This window comes from Capricornis sumatraensis, chromosome 7 (assembly GCF_032405125.1).
Source record: "Capricornis sumatraensis isolate serow.1 chromosome 7, serow.2, whole genome shotgun sequence".
NCBI lineage: Eukaryota > Metazoa > Chordata > Mammalia > Artiodactyla > Bovidae > Capricornis > Capricornis sumatraensis.
Window position 1 is genome coordinate 91605271 of NC_091075.1, and position 16406 is coordinate 91621676.

A 16406-nucleotide genomic window follows, 5' to 3' on the forward strand; every position below is an offset into this window, starting at 1 on the left:
TAATGCAGAACTAAAAACCAGAGTTGGACTAGTTTTAAAAAGCTATGCATGCATTTCTGAACCTGAAGAATGAGTGTCAAATATATCTGAAAAAAATCAAAGTTTGGTTGCTCGCTTAGGGGATCATAGATGTTTTGTTCACTCTCGTACTTAAAATTGATGTGGCTGGATAGTCCTTACTGCCTTCTTAGTAGTATATTTGTTTTTTGTTTGTTTTCCACAGATATGATGCAATTATTATCTCAGGAACTGAAATGGCCAAACAAATCCAGAAAGAAATCCAGCATGGCGTGGACTCTTGGGTTTCCCTTGGGAACAGAAGGCCCCACCTCAGTATCATATTAGTGGGTGATAACCCAGCAAGCCACACGTATGTCAGGAGGAAGATTAAAGCCGCCGCTGCTGTAGGTGGGGAGCATTTTAGCTGTACTTGTTACTAGATAACGTTTTCTGGTTTTACTTCAAAGTGTGATAATTATGAATGGTAACTGTCGACTAAATGCTATTTGAATAACATGTGTTATTATTATTTATTACCATTCTGTAGATTATTTAGTTCCCAACATTCACATTCATTTCTTATTCTTTTTTTCTTCAAATTTCTTTAAATCAACTTAGTGTGATTTCTGATCCTATTGGGAAACAGAGCAACTTGTTACATTTAAAGGGCCTGTTTTTTGGTTTTTTTTTAAATCACATTAACCTGGCTAGTTCATGGTGGTGGTGGTGCTGGTGGTGGTGGTGGTGCTATTGGTATTTTTACTCCTCGAATCCACTAACAGTAGCTCATCACAAATAAGTGCAATTTGTCGCATGGGATACTGGGCCAAAGAATGCATGTGAATCATAAGAAAACATCTGTACCATTTAAAAGTTCCGTCCTGATGGTGCTTTGAACATCACTTTTGTAGAAGGGCCTTTTCTTTCAGTGGGACAAGAACAGAGGGAACCAATCAAACACTGTGTAAGACACCATTAATGAAAAAACACATCTTTGTTAGTCAAGTGACTTTCTGTGCTTGTTTTTCTTCCAGGTATCTGTAGTGAGATCATTCTAAAACCTAAGGATGTTTCTCAGGAAGAACTGTTGGATATAACTGATCAATTGAATGCGGACCCAAGAGTCAGTGGTATATTAGTTCAGTTGCCACTGCCAGGTACATAATGCTCTTCTGTGTATCTAATTTGGTTAGGGACAAGGACGTCTTTCAACATTATGTCATGACACCACAAGTCATTTATAAAATAGGTTCAGAAAGGGACTAGCCATTATAGTAGCATTCAAGGTGGCAATTTCTGAATGACATGTTTATAGTGACTGAAAATTGTGAAAGAAAACTTTAGGCTTTGGCAATAATACATGCAGTTCTTGTTTTGCACAATAGTTCGAGACCATGAAAATGACTAAGTTGAAATTGGGCAAAGGATCTTAACAAATCAATAGGAAAATAACAGTTGTTCTGTGACCTTTAAAATGTTTTCTCGAAACATTAAAAACTCTCTTACCGTGGTTTATAAACATGTAAGGAGATGAAAGCTATTGTTTTTTCAGTAGTCATGTATGGATGTGAGAGTTCAACTATAAAGAAAGCTGAGCACCAAAGAATTGATGCTTTTGAACTGTGGTGTTGGAGAAGACTCTTGAGAGTCCCTTGGACTGCAAGGAGATCCAACCAGTCCATCCTAAAGGAGATCAGTCCTGGGTGTTCATTGGAAGGACTGATGTTGAAGCTGAAACTCCAATACTTTGGCCACCTGATGCGAAGAGCTGACTCATTGGAAAAGATCCTGATGCTGGGAAAGACTGAGGGTGGGAGGAGAAGGGGATGACAGAGGATGAGATGGTTGGATGGCCTCACCAGCTCAATGGAGATGAGTCTGAGTAAACTCTGGGAGTTGGTGATGGACAGGGAGGCCTGGCGTGCTGCAGTCCATGGGGTCACAAAGAGTTGGACATGACTGAGCGACTGAACTGGACCGAGGAGATGAAAAAAATAATGAAACTAATATTTATCCAGTACACTGTAATTTAAAACATTAGAAACATTGAGCATTAAAGTACTTTATTTCATTGCCAAAATCTTATCAAGAGGAGTTTGAACAGTTACTTGCCTTCTCATGATAAAACTTACATGGAGCAAGCATTTTTTCTCTGCCTTGGTGAATTGAATTGTCAGATTCTTTTTAAGATTGGATTAACTTCCATTTTGTCCTTTGTCCTTTGTCCTTTCAAAGTCATGAAATATCTCTGAGAGTTTCTTTAGTGTGAGGTTTGATTCTGGTGTCACTTCCTCTGGGTGTTGTCATCATTTTTGTTCCTCATTTATTTTGATCCATTTTCGATGACTAAGTTCCTTTGGCTTCATAGCTGCATCACTCCAAAGGACATGGTATCAGCTTCTAGGGTCTTTTCCAACCAACCCATTTACAGTCCATTAGAATCCTATTGAAGCAACTTTTACAGTCATGGCCCTTACCTTCTTGCTAGCCTAGGTCTCTTTTATCTTTGCTTTGCTGTTGCCATCTTCAGATCTTCGATTCACATCCAATTTTCACTTCCAGCATCATCACATTTATTTCTTTGTTGAACTTTCATCTTTATGGGCTAATTCCCTCTTTTGATTATGTACTTTTTTGAAATGTCAGTGAATTTATCCCTGAAACCCAAGGAGGCAATATGATTTGCTATCTGTGTTTGAATTTAGTAACAGATGTACAGTGACCAAGCATTCACAGACTTCATCTGTTAAACTTACATAGTGATATTTGGACCAAAGAGTCGGCATGCATGCATGCATGCCAAATTGCTTCAGTCGTGTCTGACTCTTTTCAGTCCTGTGGACTGTAGCCCTCCAGGTTCTTCTGTCCATAGGACCCTCCAGGCAGGAATACTGGAGTGGGTTGCCATTCCCTCCTCCAGAGGATCCTCCTGACCCAGGGATCAAATCTGCATCTCTTAATGTCTCCTACTTTGGCAGACGGGTTCTTTACCACTAGCGCTACCTAGGAAGCCCATCAAACAGAAGTGGGTTGCCATTCCCTTCTCCAGGGGATCTTCCTGATCCAGGGTTTGAACCTGGGTCTCCTGCATTGCAGGCAGTTTCTTTACTGTCTGAGAGTTGGTAGCTCTTATATAATTATTGACAGTTAAGACACCGTGATAACTAAAATTTGAACTGTGTTGTTGGAAGACAGGTGTCATTTGACTGAATTATAGCTCTGAAATTCATGCATATTTCAATGCGAAAAGCAAGGATTAGCCTGAATATTATAGATTATAGTAGTTTTGTGCAATTTTGAATTATTTTATAGGTTTTGACTTGCAGAAAGTAAAGCCGAATGATGTAATTGTCTGTGTTCTTTGTATGGTGCTAGTATTTTAACTTATCTAATAATATAACTTAATATCCTAGCTATATGTTATAACATTTGTGCTGTTTAAATTACACTCCAGATTCCCATTTCTAATTCTTTTCTTCTTATATGGCTGCATTTAAAATGTCAAAAAGTTGGAACAGATCTTAGAAGTTATTAAGGTTTGCCCTTAAGAAAAATGCTTCTGACAGATAATACTATAGATTCATCATGTTAAAATTAGCATAGTGATTTATCCCATACTTTTATAACTACAAAAGGAATTCAACACATACAGCACACTCATGTGACATCATAGAAGATTAGGACCTAGAAAATATCAGGGGTATATTAACATCACAAGTCTGTCCAAAAATTTTTTGGCATTGAGTTTAAACCCAATTGTTTGGCTCATGCAAAATAAGAATCTTTATTTTTTTGGTACTGCTGTATTTGCCAAGCAACGTTCTTGTGGTTTTCAGTTTTTAAATTTCCCCCACTTATATTTGTATCCAATTCAAATTGTTATAGAAAATGTATCTCAAATTTCCAAATATCTAGTTTGTCTTAAAGAATTAAATTCACATCTGTAGAAAATTTACCCCTTTAAAATCCCATGGACGGAGGAGCCTGGTAGGCTGCAGTCCATGGGGTCGCTGAGGGTCGGACACGACTGAGCGTCTTCACTTTCACTTTTCACTTTCATGCATTGGAGAAGGAAATGGCAACCCACTCCAGTGTTCTTGCCTGGAGAATCCCAGGGATGGGGGAGCCTGGTGGGCTGCCGTCTATGGGGTCGCACAGAGTCGGACAGGACTGAAGCGACTTAGCAGCAGCAGTAGCAGTATGGGTAGTATTCCTCCTTATTGAATTTGCTAGCAGTTTGCCACTAGATGGCAATGGTGACCTGCTTGTACTAAAATAAATTGAGTCCTGTGTTCATTTTAGAAATATACAAGCAGCTCATGCAGCTCAATACCAGAAAAATAAATGACCCAATCAAAACATGGGCCAAAGAACTAAACAGACATTTCTCCAAAGAAGACATACAGATGGCTAACAAACACATGAAAAGATGCTCAACATCAGTCATTATCAGAGAAATGCAAATCAAAACCACAATGAGGTACCATTTCATGCTGGTCAGAATGGCTGCTATCAAAAAGTCTACAAGCAATAAATGCTGGAGATGATGCAGAGAAAAGGGAACCCTGGAATGCAAACTAGTATAGCTACTATGGAGAACAGTGTGGAGATTCCTTAAAAAACTGGAAATAGAACTGCCATACGACCCAGCAATCCCACTGCTGGGCATACCCAATGAGGAAACCAGAATTGAAAGAGACACATGTACCCCAATGTTCATCACAGCACTGTTTACAGTAGCTAGGACATGGAAGCAACCTAAATGTCCATCGGCAGATGAATGGATAAGAAATATACACAGTGGAATATTACTATTAAATATTAAAAAGAACACATTTAAAGCAGTTCTAATGCGGTGGATTAAACTGCAGCCTATTATACAGAGTGAAGTAAGTCAGAAAGAAAAACACCAATACAGTATATTAATGCATATAAGTAGAATTTAGAAAGATGGTAACAATAACCCTATATGCAAGACAACAACAGAGACACAGATATAAAGAACACACTTTTGCACTCTGTGGGAGAAGGCGAGGGTGGGATGATTTGAGAGAATAGCATTGAAAAATGTGTATTTCCATATGTGAAATAGATCACCAGCCCCAAGTTCGATGCGTGAAACGGGGCACTCAGAGCCCATGCACTGGGATGACCCTGAAGAATGGGATGGGGAGAGAGGTTGGAGGGGGGTTCAGGATGCGGGACACATGTATACCCGTGGCTGATTCACGTCAATGTATGGCAAAAACCATGACAATATTGGAAAGTAATTAGCCTCCAATTAAAATAAATAAATAAATTTAAAAAAAAAGAAACTGAGAAGCAAGAGCCAAAGGGATATGGTGATAACACTTATCTGGATGCTTTGAGAAAGGGCAGTCTTCTACCTAGCTGAAGAGCCAATAACATACAAAATAACACTGATAAAAATTAAGCCTTTATTATAAGCATTATTATTATAAGCATTATTATACTCTTTTATTGATTCACTGGATCCTCACAATTTCCCAATGCAGATGGGGAGCTATTATTATGTACATTTTACTAATGATGAATTTGAAGTACAGAGAAGTTATGTAACTTCCTCTCAGGTCACAGAGCTGGTAATTGAGCTGGGACATGAACCCAGGCTCACGGGTCCCTCATGCCTTCACCATTATGTTACCGCCCTCACCAACTTGTCAGTGTTAGCTCGTGAGTAATGTGTGCTTGCTGTGTGGCAAGTATTCTTTTATAGGGATGATTTTATTTAATCATCAAAATAGCCTTATGGGTAGGCATTATCTTCTTCATATTGCAGGTGAGAAGACTCAACTATATTACTTATCGACATAATGTACATTATACTGGTACATAAAATTTGTTGTTTAGCAGAATAAGTTGGAATTCTCCAGGCAAGAATATTGGAGTGGGTAGCTGTTCCCTTCTCCAGGGGATCTTCCCAACCCAGAGTTGAAACTCAGGTCTCCCACATTGCAGGCTGATTCTTTACCAGCTGAGCCTCAAGGCAAGCCCAGGAAACCATAACACAATGCAATTACCTTAAACAATGTGTTATAACATAAAGTATTTAAATTAACTCATCAATCTTTTGATGTAGGCTTTCAAGGAGGATGACATTTTCCCTTCTTGTTTCTTCTTTCTGGTCTAGGAATTAAGTTGACCTGAGACAGATTAACAAGAGAAAAACAAAATTTTAGTAACTTGTGTACTTGGGAGAGACTCAGGAAAACTGAGTGACTCTCCAAAATGGTTTTAGCTCTCACCTTAAATACTGCTGGACATGGAGAAAGGAAGGGAGTTCCAGACAAACATCTACTTCTACTTCATTGACTATGCTAAAGCCCTTGATTATGTGGATCACAAAAAACTGGAAAATTCTTAGAGATGGGAATACCAGACCAACTTGTCTCCTGAGAAACCTGTGTGTGGGTCAAGAAGCAGCCATCAGAACCAGACATGGAACAAGTGATTGGTTCAAAATTAGGAAAGGTGTATGACAATATTTTCACTCTAGTTATTTAATTTATATGCAGAGTACATCATGCAAACTGCTTGGCTGAATGAATCACAAGCTGGAATCAAGATTTCCAGGAGATATATCAACAACCTCAGATAAGCAAATAATACCACACTAATGGCAGAAAGTGAAGAGAAACTAAAGAACCTCTTGATTAGGGTGGAGGAGGAGAGTGAAAAAGCTGGCTTAAAATTCAACATTCAAAAAACTAAGATCATGGCATCCAGTCCCATCGCTTTATGGCAAACAGAAGGGGAAAAGGTGAGAACAGTGACAGACTTTATTTTCTTGTGCTCCAAAATCACTGCGGACGGTGACTGCAGTCATGAAATTAAAGATGCTTGCTCCTGGGAAGAAAAGCTGTGACAAACCTAAACAGTGTGTTAAAAAGCAGGGATATCACTTTGCCGACAAAGGTCTGTATAGTCAAAGCTTTTTCCAGTGCTCATGTAGGGATGTGAGAGTTGGCCAAAAAGAAGGCTGAGTGCCGAAGAATTGATGCTTTCGAACTGTGGTGATGGAGAAGACTCTTGAGTGTCTCTTGGACAGCAAGGAGATAAAACCGGTCAATCCTCAAGGAAATCAACCCTGAATATTCATTGGAAGGACTGAAGCTCCAATACTTTGGCCGGCTGATGTGAAGAGCTGACTCATTGGAAAAGACCCTGATGCTGGGAAAGATTGAAGGCATAAGAAGGAGGCGACAGAGGATGAGACAGTTGAATGGCATCACTGACTCAATGTACATGAATTTGAGCAAACTTCGAGAGATAGTAAAGGACAAGAGAGCCTGGCATGCTGCAGTCTGTGGGGTCGCAAAGAGTCAAACCCAACTGAGTAACTGAACAACAACAGCAATTCAGATATAAGTCTAGAAAACAGTGAGTGTATGTCCTGAGTCAGTTGTGTCTGACTCTTTGTGGCCCAATGGACTATAGCCTGCCAGGCTCCTCTGCCCATGGAATTTTCCAGGTGAGCATACTGGAGTTGGTTGCCATTTCCTACTCCAGGAGATCTTCCCGACCCAGGGATCAAACCTGCATCTTTTGCATATCCTGAATTGGCAGCCAGATTCTTTACCGCTGAGCCACCTGGGAAGCCCAGGAAACAGCAATCACTCAATTAAATTTTAATGTGTTATTTTACAACTATTGTTCCATGACAACAACTATTACTAGTATTAGTAACGGCAAATTTTTGCCATTTATTATTGCCAGGCATTGTTAAGTGCTTTATATACGTAAATCATTTAACGCTCACAAGAACCTTTACCGGTAAGTACATTTTTTTGATCCATGGTTTATAGTTAAGGAAACGAAACTTGTTAAGGTTTCATATGCTACATAGGTTTCACTCATATGCTACAGCATATGAGTAGCAGAGAAGTACTAGATATCCAGTTATAGCATTCTTTCAGTCATAATCACAGTCTTACAACTGAGTTAAGTCAAGCACCAAGGGAGATGCTTACTCACTTTTTGTATTTTCTTGCTTTCTAGGAAATCTACTTCTCATCTATTTCTGGTTAGAAAATTATAAGTAGAGTGGGAAATTTTTTTAATCTTATCTTTTTCTAAAGTAGTTTTTCAGATATTTCCCTTTAGTTATCTAGTTTGATGCCTTTGAGGATCAGCATCTTCCAATTTATGTGAAAGGACTGAATAGAGAAATTAGAATGAAATACAGGGTTAAAGGATTGAAAATAGAGAGGGTGAGTAAGAAGAGTTAGAATTCACAGTGTAGATTTAACAAAGATAAATTTTTCTAGTAATTAGTAGGCATATAAATGTGGATGTTGACCTAATTAGTGAACGAAGATATGTGTATTTGTCTAAACCTTGATTCTTCATTTGGAGGGGGGAAAAAAGAAAGAAACAGTCTTACTATAGTTGTTTTTCTTGAGAGATTATGGAATTTATGTATGCAGAATACTTACTGCTCTATTTTTAATGTTCTTGACCAGAGTGAGAAATTTTTATCACTCTGGACTTCTCCAGTTTTGTGGAGCTTTTTCCTGCTTATTTCTAGATAGTTTCTAAATTAGAAATCACCTTTGTTGTAGCTTTCTCTCCTTTTCTTTATGGGGAAAACCAATTCCACATAGAATATTTCATTGCTTTTTAGTACTATGTTTCTTCTACTAGATTATTAGTTATCAGTTCCACCAAAGTAGGGGAAATTGCAGTCAACAATATTATTCCACCTTGCCTCATGGTAGACTCTTAGTGACTGTTATTGCTGAAATAAATGAACCCTGTAGCTTCACAGCTACTGTTTTTAGTGTATGTGTGTCATTGAAGTTTCATCCTTCTGCATATTCTTCTACATCTGAGTAGTGTATTTATTAATTTCTGTCACCTATCAGTATTTGGTGAGGCTCTTATACTCCATATCCTTGAAAGCTTCCTGTGGTGATAGTATTTCTTATACAGAGGACAGGCTAAGATAATGTACATTTTATTTCTTGAATAGGGCTTTAGCCTCTGACTTCTTAACTACATTGGTTATCTTTCAAACATACCAGGGCTGACTTCTTTCTGTTTTTCAAGTCTTAGCTTAAATTCCACTGGTTCAGAGAGCCTTTCTCAGCCTACACCTTCTGAAATTACTTTAGTTCTATCAATTCTTGTATTAGATCTGCTTTTCAAGTGTGCCAAACAGCCACACATTTCCTTACATTTCCCAGCTTCTCCTGGCAATTAGATTGGGGCCATGTGAGTTTTGGTTACTGGGCTGTGAGGATAAGTGACTTTTTTGAGTCACTTCTGGACTGAGATAATTAAAAGCTATGTGGCCTCCCAGAGCCACAGCCATTTTTGTTGCAGTTATCATGAAATCTAGGTGTTATAGATGATTGCCAATTATGAGATGAAAGGAAGTGGGATTCTTTTTTTTTAAGGTTTTTTTTTTTTTTTTAATGTTGGCCATTTTCTAAAAGTCTTTATTGAATTTGTTACAATGTTGCTTCTGTTTTATGTTTTGGTTTTTTGGTCACAATACATGTGGGATCTTAGCTTCCCAAACAGGGATTGAACTTGCACCCCCTGCATTGGAAGTCTTAACCACTGAACCACCAGGGAAGTCTCAGAAGGTGGGACTCTTGGCAGAGGCTTACATGAATAAGAAATAAGTATTCTTTCATAATGGATTGGAGTTTCAGATTAAAGCACACACACACACACACAAACACAAATATGATAAAAACTATATATACACAGATCTAAGAAGCTCAACAAACTCTCAGCCCATGAAATAGGAAGGCAACTATACCAAAAACACCAAAATGAAATTCTTCAAATCCAGTGTGATTAAAAATAATGTTGAAAGTGGCAAGGGGATGGGGAGTCACATTACATATAGAGGAACAAAAAGAAGGAAATAGCAGACTTCTCAGAAATGTAAGCAAGAAGACAATGGAACATCTTAATCTTTAAAGTACTGAAAGGAAGAAATAACTGTCAATCATGAGGTCTACAGTGAAAACATCTTTAAAGGCAAAAAAAAGCATTTTTATTAATGTAGAGAGAGTAGAGTCCAGATAGAGGTGAAAATCACGTGCATGCCCACACTGTAAAACTTGTTAAAGGAAGTCCTTCAGGCAGAAAGAAATGATACAATATGTATATTATCAAAGGAATGAAGAACACTGAAATTGATAGCCACATGACTAAGTGTTTATGATATTTTTCTTAAATTATTTTTCAAATCATTTTAGAATATAATTGGCATTTATCCAAAAATAAAAACAATGTAATGTGTGGTTTGTAACATGCATAACAGCAATAGTACAGAAGTCAGAAGGGAAGAAATGATAAAACATTATTGTTAGATTCTTATGCTATATGTAAAGTGATAAAATGTCACTTGAGAGTGAGTGAAATAAGTTATGGTTATATACTATAAAGCCATAAGCAACTGCTGAAACAAAACAGAGTTAGAGCTAATAAAGCTAGTAAAAGAGATACTATCCAATCATTAAAATGTTCAAGTTATTCTAAAGGAAGAAAGAAAATAGGGGAACAATGAAAACACATAGCTAGATGATAGATTTAATCATATAAATGTAATGTTGTAAATAATCCAATTAGATGTCAGAGGCTGTCAAATTGAATAAAAAACAAGATCCAACTATATGGTACCTACAAGGAATATAGTTTACATATAAAAGCCTGCTGTTGTTGCTGCTAAGTCGCTTCAGTCGTGTTCAACTCTGTGCGACCCCATAGACGGCAACCCACAAGGCTTCCCCCTTCCCTGGGATTCTCCAGGCAAGAACAATGGAGTGGGTTGCCATTTCCTTCTCCAATGCCTGAAGGTGAAAAGTGAAAGTGAAGTCGCCTAGAGAGGTTAAAAGAAAAAAGATGGAAAAGATATGCTATACTAAGGTAGATCAAAAGAAAGCTGGAGTGGTTATGTTAATATCTGCCTGCCAATGCAGAAACCACAAGAGACAGATTTGATCCCTGCATCAGGAAGATCAGATTCAGATCCCTGGGGATTCCCAGTCCCTTTGTTGGAGCCCCAGGCTGGGAAGCCTGATGTGGGATTCATAACCTTTGCAACTGTGGGAGAACTTCTTTGGTATTATTGTTCTTCAGTTTGGGGTCATCCCCCCGCCAGCAGATGTGGGAATATTTTTTCTCGCGATTGTGCCCCTCCTACCGTCTTACTGTGGCTTCTTTGTCATTGGATGTGGGACATCTTTTTTTGGTGGGTTCCAGCGTCCTCCTGTTGATGGTTGTTCAACAGCTAGTTAGGATTTTGGTGCTCTTGCAGGAGGAGATGAGCGCACATCCTTCTACTCTACCATCTTGAACCAGAAACTGACGTCTCTTCTTGTAAGGGTATTAATACCATCATGAGGGCCCCACTCTGATGACTTCATATAAACCTAATTATATATCATTTACATTAGGGGTCAGGGATTCAACACATGAATTTTGAGGGGACACAATTCAGCCCATAGCAAGTGTTTACAAAGTAGTTGGAGGTTAAGGGGCAGGAAGGGGAGAGAGAACGAGATGAGGAAAAGGGGCCTGTAGAAACTTTCCAGAGTGGTATATATATGTTCATCATCTTGATTGTGGTAATGGTTTTACAAGTATATACATATGTGAAAGCCTATCAAATTATGTACTTTAAGTATATGCAGTCTACTATATTCAAATATTCTTAAATTATTTAAAAAACAAATCTATTAGGAATACAAATGGATACTATAGAACTCTTATGGAAAGGAAGTCAAGGGAATGATAAGATCACGATGTGGGATGAAGTTTACCTAAGGTTGGAGCAGGAAATGGGGTGGGTTAATGGATGAAATATATGATTAAATATAGATTTTGTCAAGTCCATGACTTTTGTTTGGGGTGGCAAATTTGCATATGCCTAGCTTACTATGAAAGTAACTAGTTAATTATTTAAAACTGGATTATGCTTGGACCAATATTGATATTGTGTCACAAGTCATTCAAAAATTTATGCGTTTAAAGTTTATGCAAAGAAAAAGGGCCAGATTTTAAACAATAGTTTGTTCAAATCCTTTCTGACATGATTTAGTGTTAACATAGAAACAAGTGAAAGTCACTCATTCATGTCCAACGCTGCGACCCCATGGACTATCCAGTCTATGGAATTCTCTAGGCCAGAGTGGGTAAACTTTCCCTTCTCCAAGGGATCTTCCCAACCCAGGAATCAAACCCCGGTCTCCTGAATTGCAGATGGATTCTTTACCAGCTGAGTCACAAGGGAAGCCCAAGAAACAAAGTCATCGCTGCAAATCACTCATCTACTTAAAAATTTTTTCTTATAGGTAAGACTTTTTTCAGAGAATTTGTATGAGGAGCAGGTAGGGGAACAAAGGGCTTCCCTGCTAGCTCAGCTGGTAAAGAATCTGCCTGCAATGAGGGAGACCTGGGTTTGATCCCTGGGTTGGAAAGATTCCCTGGAGGAAGGCAGGGCAACCCACTTCAGTATTCTTGCCTGGAGAATCCCCACGGACAGAGGAGCCTAATGGACTGTAGTCCATGGGGTTGCAAAGTCAAATACAACCAACTAAGCACGGCACAGCACAGCACAGGGGAACAAAATGGAAAATTCTCCTGCTCTAGCTTATGATAACCACATGATGGCAGCGTTAAGCAAACTGTTTTTTTGTGTGTGTGTGTTTTGTTTAATGTTTTATAGAGAAAGCTGAGTAAATCACTTTGATGTGCTTTATATATCAGTGAGATTGGTTGGTCCCTGTAGCCATATGTGTTTCTTCCTATTTATTTCCAAAGGGAAATCATCCCAAGAGTTATTTTAGTCCCTCAGATCTATATAATTATGTCTTTCTGAGCAGTTGCTATCCTAAACAGACTATATTATGTAACTTGAGATTATTTACTTCTCAAAGTATCTTCACAGTCTGGAATTTCTTAGAACAACAATCGTTGCTTCTTTTTTTCCTATTGTTCTCTTTCCTCTGTCATAATGTCCTTAACTATTTTTGAGTGCTTTTGGCTTTGATAAGGAATTCACCAAAATCAAAAGACCCTTTGAAATGTCTGGATGTTTCTTTGTAGAATTCTTTAAAGAGAAGTGTTTAAATGATTTCTCTCAGACCCTCTTTGTTCTTTTTCCAGTTCAAAAAAATATTTACCTAGAATACAATCTATATATGATTCTGTGATAGACACTAGGGTAAAGGGGTGGTTAGAAAACAATTTGAGACACACTATCCTTAAAAACTTTGCCAGGAAGTCCCTGAAACACAGTATCTCTTCTTTTCCCTTTTGTGTTAAAGGAGTTCATTAGAATAGATATGCTCGGTTATCAGACTGTTTCCTCTGTGGAAAAGACATAGCTTTCAGTTCAGTACAATGTATTTGACAGAAGTGTATAGTGTCTAGAAATCCAAAGGTTTAGAAAACCAGGGTGTCTTCAACACCGCTTCTGAAGAATAATGCAATCTTTGGATCTCCGTCTACTCTTCACATCACTCAAGAAACTTATAAAGGTCAAACCTTTGCGTGATGTGTAGGTTCCCACTTCATTAACTTTTTAAAGAGCCTGTGAAGTCAGCCTGCCTAGGAATGTCTGCCTAGTTTCTGTGGCTATAGGAGAAAGAGGCTAAGAGAGGGTGGAGAGCCAGATCCACCCCTTTCTGGGCATCCACTCCGCCTCCGAGTTCTACTGTCTTCTCAGATTTAGGGGTGGAGTAATACAGTGAGACTCGAGTCACTTCCCATTGCCTTTTTGTCTTGTCACTGCTTGATGCTGTAACAATTCTTAAATGATATTGGGCAAGAGGTAAGCATCTGATACGTATTTTGTGTCTTGAAACATTGACGTAGAACCCAGAGGGTGTAACTTAAATAATATTATGTACTGGTTTGAGAACCGTGAACACAGCTTCCAAAACTGTATTTACTCTGGGAAAATAATTAACTCATCAAGAGTGTGAAAGTGTGTTAGTCACTCTGCCATGTCAGACCCTTTGTGATCCCATGGACTGTTACCCCACCCGGCTTCTCTGTCCATGGAATCTCCAGGCCAGAATACTGGAGTGGGTTGCCATTTCCTTCTCCAGGGGATCTTCCTGACCCAGGGATCAAATCCAGATCTCCCGCATTGCAGGCAGATTCTTCACCGTCTGAGCCACAACTAGGGAAGCCCAGCTCATCAAGAGGCTACAGCTAAATGATTGACTAAAATGTGAGCTCCAGAGGATAAGAGTTTTGTTTGTTTGATTCACTTATATATTCTAAACCCTTAGAACAGTGCTGAGCTTCCCTGGTGGCTCAGTTGGTAAGGAATCTGCCCACAGTGCAGGAGACCCAGTTTGATCCCTGGGCTGGGAAGATCCCCATGAGAAGAACATGGCAACCCACTCCAGTATTCTTGCCTGGAGAATTCAGTGGACAGAGGGGTCTGCCAGGCTACAGTCCATGGGGTTGCAAAGAGTCGGACATGACTGAAAGACTAACACTTTCACTTTTCACTTTAGAACAATGGTAGGCACATGGTAGATACTCAATAATCATTTAAATATTGTAAACCTACAAATATTTGTTGAGTGAATAAATGAGTGAATTTCCAGGGGTCTTGTCCACACTTGGACTTTAACATATTTGCATAAAGCTTTACCTGAGATTTCTTATTTTTCAAGTCCTGAAAGGAAGAAATAAATGAAAAACAAAGAAACATGAATCTTTTACACATTAAATTTATATTGGAGAGTGTAAAAATGCCAAATATCTAATAATGTAGATGCAGCTATTGACAAATCAAGATTTTAGTGAAAGCTACTTTTGATTTTTTTTGCATTGTATTTGTGAAAGATGGATATCAGAGATTGCAGGAGAATCAGGCACCTTTTCCTTGCAGTATTCTACTCTAATTGTTTCCAGTTTACCACTCATTTGTCTCAGTATCTTCATTTATAAATCAAAGGTAGTTGTAGTTATTTATTTAACAAATTTTCAGGCACTGTTACTTGTGATAGGAATACATTAGTGAAAAAAAAGGACAGAAATTTCTACCTTTGTGGAGTAGTAGGGGAGATAGACAATAAAAAATAAACATAATAAGTAATTACTGTATATTTTTTAGAAGTTGATATGCTATGGGAAAAGAGAAAACGTAGAGCATGGTAAAGAGAATCAGGATGTTTGAGGGGTACTTGGGATGTTATATTTTTATTTTGGAGTATTTATTATACAGAGGACATGTTAGGATAATGCGCATTTTATTATTTGAATTGGACTTTATTGAGCCTCTGATCTCTTAACTACATTGGTTATCAGATGTACCAGAGCTGAATTCTTTTCCAGCTTTCAGGTCTTAGCTTAAATGCCACTGGTTCAGAGAGCCTTTCCCAGCCCATGTCTTCTGACATTATTATAATTCTGTCAACCCCTAGTTTAGATCTGGTGTGTTTTTTTGTTTTTTTTTTTTTTTTTGCGGCAGACAAATAAAATACTCCAAGCATGCGTGTTTCCTTACATTCCCCAGTTTCTCTTGGCAGTTAGGTTTGGGACTTCAGAGGAGAGGCAGGCAATTCACCTGAAGACAGAAAAGCAAATGTTTAGTAAGCAAATGTTTGCTGGGCTGCGCAGAAACAATGGGATAAGGGTGGACTCTGATTTCTAGGCCCTGCCTAGAGTTCCCCCAGCACTCCTAGCCCATATTCTTTGCAGATATTTCTGGTAATACCTCTGTACCTCTGTTCTGAGAACAACTCCTTTATCTAAATTCCTTAGGCAGCTAAAGAATTTAAAGAGGGAGATAAAATGTAATCCTCATGTCAAAGAGACACATTTTGATATGGCAAATTTTCTCCTTCACAGAATGAAGTAAGGATTGTGTCTCTTTGTTGTTGTTGTTGTTGGTTTTTTCCCTATATGACTGTCAAATTATTCAAGTGTTATTTGTTGAAAATGCTTTCCTTCTCTCATTACATTGCTTTTGGCAACTTTGTAAATAGTCAAATGACTGTGTAAGTGTCCATTTAAAGTTGGGCTCTCTATTCTGTTCCATTGATCTGTTTGTCTATCCCTACACAGCTACCCAGTCCTGTATTCTTGCCTGGAAAATCCCATGGACAGAGGAGCCTGGTGGGCTACAGTTCATGGGGTTGAAGAGAGTTGGACACGACTGAGCGACTAACACTTTCACTTTCTTACCAGCCCCACTCTGTGCTGATTATTGTAGCTTTGTAGCAAGTCTTAAAGTCAGGTATCCTAAGTCCTTTTTGTTCAGTTTTAAGATTTCTTTGGATGTCCTAAGCCCTTTGCATAGCCATATACATTTTAGAATCAGTTTGTCAACTTCTACAAAAAAACCTTACCGGGTTGTCTTTACGATTATGTTGAATCAACAGATCAAATTGGAAGAACTGACA

General features: G+C 38.4%; 1 protein-coding gene across 1 annotated transcript in view; it reads left to right on the forward strand.

Moving 5' to 3' along the window:
- MTHFD2L (methylenetetrahydrofolate dehydrogenase (NADP+ dependent) 2 like) overlaps window positions 1-16406 on the forward strand; it is a 147230-nt gene that overhangs the window by 18194 nt on the left and 112630 nt on the right. Inside the window, exons 2-3 of the mRNA XM_068975452.1 lie at window positions 224-408; window positions 1035-1157. Coding sequence (XP_068831553.1) covers window positions 224-408; window positions 1035-1157 — 308 coding nt within the window. The remainder of the gene's footprint in view (window positions 1-223; window positions 409-1034; window positions 1158-16406) is intronic.